This window comes from Vespa crabro, chromosome 3 (genome assembly GCF_910589235.1).
Source record: "Vespa crabro chromosome 3, iyVesCrab1.2, whole genome shotgun sequence".
Lineage (NCBI taxonomy): Eukaryota > Metazoa > Arthropoda > Insecta > Hymenoptera > Vespidae > Vespa > Vespa crabro.
In genome coordinates, this window is record NC_060957.1 from 6,372,656 (window position 1) to 6,382,661 (window position 10,006).

Here is a 10,006-nt window from a genome sequence, read left to right on the forward strand (position 1 = left end):
TTATTCAATCCTAGTTATATACATATAGATATCTTATATATTTAATACGTGTGTAATAATAAAATGTTAAAAGATTCACAAGTATGAATGATAAAAAACAATTGATTTTTTTATGACGAAGTTTAGAAACGATCGTTACAAAGATAACTAAAATATAATTAACAAGGGTATTTTACGTGATACTTGAAATAATTAATGATGAGATAATCTACTGGTATTAAGATTGTAATGAACGTTAATAAATGATGAATACAATGGAGGAAGATCAAGGGATAAATAAGATTCCTTCTGAAAATGAATCCTCTTGCATATGTAAATATCTCTTCTAGCCACTTTTCTCAAAGTTCAATAACGACTAATAGATCACATCGAGTCTTTTCTGTTGTTTATGCGAGGGTGCTTTAACGGTGTTATGTTTTACTGGCCCTTCGTATTCTCCTCTCTCTCTCTCTCTCTCTCTCTCTCTCTCTCTTTCTTTCTCTCTCTGTCTCTTTCTCTTTCTCTCTCTCGCTCTCTTTCCTCTTTACAATTATCAACACTCTACCTCCTTCGGCCTTCACCTAAATGTGATGAGAACGTCGAGTATACTCTATTGAAACACTATATGAATTAATTGAAACGTTTTGTAGAATAGATTTATATCAGATAAATAAGTATGAGAATAGAATATAAGCTTTGAAAAAAAACTTATTTTTCTTTTCTTTCTTTTTATTATTATATTCGAACATTACTACTATTTCATCTTTACGTTGATCGACGAAGGCATTGTTATAATAGAATGCTTTTATAACGGATCATAACCGTAGACCATACAAAACAGGATGATGCTTCAGGCTGACTCATAACTTTGAAAGAATTTCGTTTAAAAGTTGATATAACGTGCGATGTGGTCTCTCGTAGTTGCGTATACGATATAAAAATTCTCGAAAGAGAGATAGACGAAAACAAAAATAGAAATAAAACGTGCCAATGGCAAATCTTTTTGACGAAGGAGATTACATATACATATGTATATATCATGTAGATATATACATATGCATATATGTAAACGCAACGTGAGAGACATGTTTCTCTGATACTACGAAATCATCATTTAACATCGAATTTTCATTACTCAATTTATGCTGGCACCACGATGCTCTTTAACCGTGTGCTTTCACATAAGCGTAAGCAAATAAAGATCGTCGGCGTAAATTACAAGCAAACGAGGGAAGAGTAACTGTCAAGGAGAGTAGATTCTGTGGTTTCCCTTCGATAGGGAGAAAAGAGAAGATGAAGAAAGAGAGGGATAGAATGTAGAAAGTTATTCTCTCTCATCGTCGACGGGCGAAACACACGTGTACATTATCGCCAAGAAATTGTTCTCTTTCTCTTCCTCCCTCCCTCTCTCTCTCTCTCTCTCTCTCTCTCTCTCTCTTTCTCTTTCTCTTTCTCTTTCTCTTTCTCTTTCTCTTTCGATAGCAATAGCCTTACCCGAAACGTGAAACTTTTCCGATAGTCTCTCTCTTAACGACGATTTCTAGCTTTTCTCAAGCGAGGAACAAATAAATGCATTGCGTGTAACCTCCTGTCGCTTTATTTCCCGCCATCGTTCATGAAAGTCAATACACACAAACAATCGAATTCGCATCGACAAAGACGACGAGTACCTTTTATACAGACGACAACTATATATGTATGTATGTGTATATATATATATATATTATATATATATACACATACATACATGTATATAGGTTTATACCTATGTAGCTGCCTGGTCTCGCGAAATCGAGCTAGAAAAAGATTTAATGCGATTTCTCGAAGGCGTGCGTCGTGGAATAAGTTGCACGATCGGAGAGTCGCTTTTACGAAAATTCCAAGAGAAGAAGTTTTACCAAGAACGATGGATAGAAGGGAATGTTAAACGGTCGACGAATTCCATCGCGTTCACGTTTCCACCACGTCGTTTTCGTTTCCCAAGCTACCGTGGCTCGAAGTGGCTTGGACACATAAATCAGGAGTGAGAGAACGTCCTTCTCGTATTCTTACGAAAGGAGGTTAAAAATCTCTAGACGTATGTACATATATATATATATATATATATATATATATATATATATATTTACACATATATATATATATCTACATATATACATATACTTAACCACGAAAAGTCGTTACTTGCTTAACACCCCTCACACGAGTGCTCGTGAAAAGAGTGAAAAAGGGAAAGAGAAGGTTACCGATTCGACTTTCGGTCGTTAGAGAAGCCATACTATAAAAGGGCTTTAAGAGTTTCCCCGTGTTCGCGCGAGATTCGAGGGAGGATTTGCATAGCGTCGTGTCTTCGTACTAGGAAATTTCACGAGAAATGTGGCCTGCCTTTTTAAACGGCATTTAATGAAGAAGAAGAAGGTAACACTTAGACGACATTGTTCGACTCTCTTCTTCGACAGTTTTCTTCTTCGTCTCGTTCATAAGAAGGGCATCTGAATGCATGAAACATAGAGAGAGGAGTCTAGTCTGCGTATCCAGATATGCTTTGAGAAAGACTTTTGCATATTCATCGAGTACGTTCTTCTCTCTCATTCTCTTAACCATCCTTCGAGCACTCTTCTCCTCTCTTCATCGTCCTCGGTAGTCTTCTTTCCTCGTCAAACAAACGAGCAAGTAGATGCGATTCGGGACTTAGGTGGTAGACCAACCTTCCTTCCCATTGCGTTCTCTATCTCGAGGCACCCCTCGATGCTAGTGGTATCACGTGACCCCGAGATAATTATACGGCTTTAATCTCGATAACGTTTCCGAAAATGCGGGCCTCCTTTACGCCATTTTGCCCCTTTACGAGACAGCCTTGCTGCTTCCCGAGGGTGGTTTCGTCTAATTATTTACTTCTTTACGAGAGAGGAACATGGCTATTTCTAAAGTACATACATATTTATATATATATATATATATATATATATATATATATATACATATATCTACATTATATATATACACTTTGTTCTCTCCATCTTGATCGATCGATCGTTCTTCATTATTAGCTTTCATGAAATTTCACGTATATAATAATTACGTATTTTCTTCCTTCAAATTTTTACCTCGGGAGAAAAAAAATTAGACCTACCTTTTTATTCGATTATTCACGCTATTCATATCAGCACTTTCAATATCTTTTATAATTCAGATATCCCAGATACATAATCCTAGATACATAAAAAAAGTTTCAAAATTATGAGTTTTAAAATAAAAATCTAATTTTTTGATCTTTGAAGAAATCAGAACGAAGAGTAGAATGAAACAGACACCAAAAAACGATGATAATGATAATAATAATAGTAATAATAATAATAATAATAATAATAATAATAATAATAATAATAATAATAATAATAACAATAATAATAATATAATAATAATAATAATAATAATAATAATAATAATAGTATTAATAATAACAAATTCTCTAAAAATCTAGACATGTCTTTACTCTCAGTTAACGCTTTTATATAATTACATCTCAACAAAAAATTATTTCTACCTCGATTCAATTTAAATGAAAACGTAAAGGAAAATTAGGAGAGAGGAAGAGTAAGAGAGAGAGAGAGAGAGAGAGAGAGAGAGAGAGAGAGAGAGAGAGAGAGAGAGAGAGAGAGAGACAGAGACAGTGAGAAAGAAAGAGAGAAAAAGAGAAAGATGGTGAAGAAAAACGATTAGAAAGGAGAGAATCCACGAAGTTATATGATAAATTCCTAGTATGTATAATATATTAATAATACGGTAAACCAATCACGTTTGCAAATAAATTCGAATACGTACGTACGTATTTGGGAACGAACACATTAATCACGTTGCATGGTATCTGTAACAACTAACACGAATAAATATAAATTCTGTGATCAGAATAAAGACTACTTCTTTTTTGTTTCAGATGAACTTACAAAATTTTTCAACGATGAACGATAAAATTAACGAACGAATTTCATGAGGGGTTCAAAACGAGAGAAGAGCAACCTCTCTTTCACTCTCTCTCTCTCTCTCTCTCTCTCTATCTATCTATCTCTTACACAAATACACACATACACATATACACTCTTTCTCGTTAGGAACATAGTATCCTGCACCCGTTGAAGAAAATTAAAAGAGAGGATCGAAAGAGGATGAGACAAAGAGGATAGCAAAGAGAAGGGGATAGGGAGTGGGGGATCGGTGGGGAAAGGGGGGAAGGAGGTGCAGGCACCGGCATTTTGCGGTGCAGAATGTCAATTAAACGACGTGGCCGATTAACCATAACCGAAACCTCGACAAAGGGCCTAGCCTGCACGGTTTCGCACTCTGCCGGGTTCATCGCGCGATAATTTATATGGTAATTCCAGGGACGTAATAAGTCCCCCTCGACAAACTCTGCCTGCCACTATACACGCGTTCCGGCATATACCGTAGAGATGGTGTACGAAAGAGAAAGAGAGAAGGGGATAGAGAGAGAGAGAGAAAGAGAGAGAGAGAAGGATAGGTAGATAGATAAATGAAGAGCGAGAAAGAGAGAGAGAGAGAGAGAGAGAGAGTAGCGTCCTGGCGTTGACCCCGGCTTCCATCGACGTACGGCCTCCTGCCATGTACACATCATTACTAAAAGCGGTCATCGATTCATCGGAGTTCGACCAACCATAGCCACCATCCTCGTCGATCCCGTACGTATCTCTCAGTACACCTACGTTACGTTACATCCGGTCAGTTTTCTCTCTCTCTCTCTCTCTCTCTCTCTCTTTATGTCTATCACTATTTTCTCTCTCTCTCTCTCTCTCTCTCTCTCCCTCTCTCTCTCTATGTCTATCACTATTTTCTCTCTCTCTCTCTTTCTCTCTCCCTTTCATTCTCTCTCTCTCTCTTTCTCTCTATCTATCTATCTATCTATCTCCTCCGTATATGGCCTTCTATGTTCATAGGTAGTTACGTGCGAATGCACAGCGAAACGAGCGTAACGCGCACGAACGCGCATATGAGCGAGTGTCTATTGTCAAATTTTCCCACCCGCGATTGTCCGCGCGGAATTTAATTAACTTCCATCTCGTTAACTTTTGTCACCGCGTATCCCGTTCTCTCAGGCCCGTAGTATACTCTCTCTATATCCCTCTCTCTCTCTCTCTCTCTCTCTCTCTCTCTCTCTCTCTCCCTCTCTCCCTTCCTATCTCTATCTATCTTTATCTCGTTTTTTTTTCTGCACCATGTAATATAACTTTCGGTTGATCAAAACGTTTGTCTTTGAATTTCGATTTTGTAAACGAATGAAACTATGAGATTTAGTTTATTCCTTACTCTTATGTAATTAACTTTCTTGATATTAGATATTTTGAAGAAAATAGATCAATTATTTTAAGGGAAAGAGATGATATTTTAGTATAGGCGTGCGATTGACGTACGATGCCACCGTTGAAAGGAGTAAAGATGAGAGGAAGAATAAAGGGAAAGGGGAATGAGATTGAAGAGAAAGAAGAGAGTGAGAGAGAGAGGGAGAGAGAGAGAGAGAGAAAGAGAGAAGAGAAAAGGGAAGGAGGTAGAAACGATTATCGCTTAATTTTCTACAAAGGATAATATCGGTAGTGGAAAATGTTCACAGAACCATGTTCTATTGAAAATAAACGCTCCAATTGCCGGACCTCCCTTCAAGGTAAAAAAAAAAAGGAAGTCAAAAGGGAAACGAACGTCGACGATGGCTGCCTTTTGTCGCGAGCAGCTACGCTGCTGTCGCACGTTCGATCTGTTTTCGGTCTCGCGGTTTTTCACGTTTCTCTAAAAGCTACGCTGTCGCTCGCGACTTTTCCGCATGGATTCTCTTAATTATCCGCCTTGTCGATTTCTACTATCTACCTTACGGTTTCATTCGCCATTTTTACATATGTATGTACATACATATATGCATGTAATATCTATTTAGACGTGCGGATGTGAAAAATTTTGTCAAATCGTTTGGAATGATTTTTCTTTTTCCTTTTCTTTTTTTTTTAAATAATTATAGTAAATAAGTTGAAATTCAATATTCTCCTTAATGATAGAAAAGATGTAATTGAATGAACGTATAATTCAACGTTCGATCTCTCTACCGATAGCAACACTTTCAAGTCTATTAACCAGGATCATTTGACAATTAGAATCAAGAGAGAGAGAGAGAGAGAGAGAGAGAGAGAGAGAGAGAGAGAGGAAATAGAAGAGATTGAGGTCGTATCAAGATCGGTATCTCTTACGATCGGGGATTGCTGAGAACGCGAATGCTTGAAGGATTCTCTTTCTGTAATCTACGAGGCAGTTTCGTCTTCATTTGCCAAATGGTCGGTAAATCCGCTCAACGTTGGTATCGTCACCGATTGTAGAAAGACGGTTTAACGTCGTTTCGCTCTCTCCTATTCCCTGAATAACCCTCTCTCGTCGTACCACTCGTCGTACAGGCGTTACGACGAAACTTAACTGCGATGTAAACCCACTTTGGCTCCTCCTAGAGTTCCCGTTCTCCGAGCTTCTAACTAACGCTAAGTCACACGAGTCATTTAACGATTCTCTTGGCGGGATTACGCACCGCACAATCGGCCTGGCTGATCTGTTTCCGCGGCCTTCCAGATATGCCCCTGCTACAGGGATTTGTCCTATGCCACAGAGAAATCGATCTTTGCGACTTCTGATATCTTTGACTCCTTACCATATGTTACGTTGTTTCATTACAAATGGAAAGTAATTTACAGCGTGATTTTAACGAAAAAATTTATAAAAAGTCTCTTTACGATGCTTACTCCTTTATTTATTTATTTTTTTTTTTTTTATTTATTTGTATCTCTATACACTTCGTAAGAATTGAAATAAATTCTACATATACTTATGGAAAATGAAATCCCGAACTCTTCCCCCATAGTATAATGAAAACAATTAAATTTCGCGCTAGCAAATGCGTAAGAGCATTTATTATTTAATTAAACCTCGATTTAATCCTCAAAAGGTGTGTAATAATTGTCTGATGGGAACGACGAGGTAAAGTGAGGGGATTCTCTCGATGAATCTGATAATTCCACCTCTATGAGTTATAATTAATTTTTCCGATCATGAACGATCGTAATCGAAAGTCGCCAATGTATTGCTCTCGAAATGAAGTAGCGAACCGATAATAAGCATCATTAATTTCCCTTAATTCATTATTACTTATTAATCCGCAGAGAATTTATTGAACGTAAAAATGGTTACGTGCGAGAAAAAGAGAGAAAGAGGGAAAGAGAGAGAGAGAGAGAGAGAGAGAGAGAGAGAGAGAGAGAAAGAAAGGGAGAAAAGAAAGAAAAGAAATGAAAGAAAGAAGGGATTCGTGTGTAGACTTGACGATGATTCGAGTTAAAAGCAACATCCTTCGAATCTCCAGAACGATACCTTCGAAGCGTAAAACCGGTTTCAGAAATTGGATTGTCCTACGTTGCTACTCCCAGGAGCGCCGTGCGTAGAAACGGGAAATGATTCACTTCGCCTGGACGTCCGCGATCGTTGCTTTGGAAAAGACGTTTCTTTGGACTTTCGTAAGGAAGCTCGCACACACAAGATTAGAAGAACGATACGTGCCAAGAATTTAAAATTTCTTTTCTTTTTTTTCCAAGAAAATATCTTATTCTATCTTGTCGACAAATTTCTTTACACAGAAGATATATTTATACGTCTGTAATATAAGTTGTCGAATTATTTTTATCGTCACTTATCTAATTCATTTACTGTATAAATAATAAAAATCAAAAATTATTAAAGGAAGCAAGATTTATAGAATACGTAATATTCTATGAAACAGATCTTTCTTATTTGAAGACAGTAAATTTTATACGTGTTGAAAAGACGAGTATTTAAGTTAAACTAAATCGTATGTTTATTATTTACGATCCATTTTATAAACCGATACGTTCTCTTTGTATATTTTCCTGTACACGTTTCATATATTTATCTATTACTCAAATGTCTCGAAAAAAACAAAAAGAATATTTATTTGTAATTTTGATATTCTTTCAACGTTATTAATTATTTCGTAAAAAAAGTTTATAACGTTGAAAATGAAAAGAATAAGGTATATTAGAAAACAGGTGTCGTCGTTGGCAATAAACTCGCGATACTTAACGAAGAAACGCAAAAGTGAGAGCTCCGAAGGTATCGCAGTAGAACTCCTCACGAGGAAAGCTTCTTATATACCTTCGAAGTAAATTGTAAGTTTCTTATACGCGACCGGTCAACGTTACACCACCACTCGCATTTTCGTTCGGATCTCACAAAAACGGTTTCCTGCGTAAGGAGATTAGAGTCGTTATTCCGTCTCGGCATCGTCGCTGGACAAAAGTGAAAATTCCGAAGGAAAGTCGCGACCCGTACTAACACCACCCCTCATCCCTCATCCCCCTCTCCCACTATTCTCTTCTTTTCTCGTTTAAACGTTTCGTACTTAAACCGCGACGAGACTCGAACAAAGTGACGAAAAACTGGCCTTCTCTCTCTCTCTCTCTCTCTCTCTTTTTATTTTTTTTATCCTCTTTTTCTCTCAGACTACAAAAGAATCTAGCTGGGAAGATTTTTAAGTAAAGCTTGGCTCGTCCTTGCATTTCGAGAATCGTGAGACTTCATCTTTCTCAGCAATTCTTTGATACAGAAGTGAGGAGAAAAAAATTACTGTGAAATATCCGAGAGAGAGAGAGACAGAGAGGAAAAGAAGATAAAGAGCCATTAGAAAACTTTTCTAACGCCTGAGATAAGAAGTGGAAACATCGTGAGAAACGTTGAACGTCACGACGACGTAGAGATACTTACAGTGACGCGTCAGACTGGTGGTCAGAATCTGCTTGTTAGCGTCCACGTATTCGACGGAGCTGAAAGCAGAAAGGGTCGACGCTTTAAAAGCCATCATCATTTTTTTATCCAAATAAGAACGTTTAGGATGTTGTATCGAATCTTCTAACGCATTAGTGTAATCATCAGTGTTCAAAAAATATATTGAGACAGAAAAGTAATAATGATAATGAGAATCATAATGTGGTATTTTAATGATAGAATACACTCAAGCTAATCTCATAAACGATATCGAATATCATATTTCTTGAAACGATTCTACGAAAATTGTCATATCTTTCCAGGATAGATAGTAATAAAACCTTGAGGAACGAACATAAATGCGTTTGCATTATGTAGAAGAGAAGAGAAGAAGAAAGGAGAGGAGAGAAGAGACGAGAAGAGAAGAGGAGAGAAGAGAAGAGAAGAGAAGAGAAGAGGAGAGAAGAGAAGTGAAGAGAAGAGGAAAGCTCGTAGAGATTCAAGAGAGAGAGAGAGAGAGAGAGAGAGAGAGAGAGAGAGAGAGAGACGATGGACGATCGACGAAATAATTCGGTCGTGGCGATGTAGTAACGTCCGATGCCGGAAACGCTTCGTGCCTCGAGACCAACATCCTCTCGCTGCGGTTTCCGCAACCTCCGTAGGGTCATTAGCCAACCATTCATTATGCAACTGCGAGGCAGTATTGCGTCAATATGGGGGCGGTAGATTGTTGGCCCAATCGATAACAATGCGCCGTGTTTGCCGCTCGGATAATCAACAGACGCAGCTTCTGCTACCTCTCTCTCTATATATATATATATATCTCACACACTCTCTCTCTCTCTCTCTCTCTCTCTCTCTCTCTCTCTCTCTCTCTGTTACCTTCGAAGACCAAGCAAGTGGGAATTACAGTCTGCTTCGCTCGAAACGATATTGCGTCCCGGAAGTGTTGCCGTTAGGTTCCCCACACTCGCGTCCTCCTTCCTTTACCAACGAGACTTTCTCTCTACAGTAACAGTAGCAAGCTCCCTATCGCGTTGCTTCCCGCTCGTTCGAGCGACCGTATCCAGCCGGAAAAGAACGCTTCGGAGGCACTTTCGTTAACCGATTCGCGGTACCGATCCCGGAAATCCACGCGTATTTCCGCAAACTCGAGCTTTCGCGTAAATCGCTGTGAGAAACGTAGCTCCTGTATCCAGTATCTCTCTCT

At 38.2% G+C, this 10,006-nt stretch overlaps 1 protein-coding gene across 7 annotated transcripts in view; it reads right to left on the minus strand.

Annotated features, from left to right (window-relative positions):
• LOC124423046 (teneurin-a) overlaps positions 1-10,006 on the minus strand; it is a 483,434-nt gene that overhangs the window by 323,960 nt on the left and 149,468 nt on the right. For all 7 annotated transcript variants that reach the window (XM_046960318.1, XM_046960315.1, XM_046960317.1 and 4 more), the window contains exon 3: positions 8,797-8,855. Coding sequence is in view for 6 of the 7 variants with exons in the window: in XM_046960315.1 (XP_046816271.1) it covers positions 8,797-8,855 (59 nt within the window). In the remaining variant the exon portion in view is untranslated. The remainder of the gene's footprint in view (positions 1-8,796; positions 8,856-10,006) is intronic.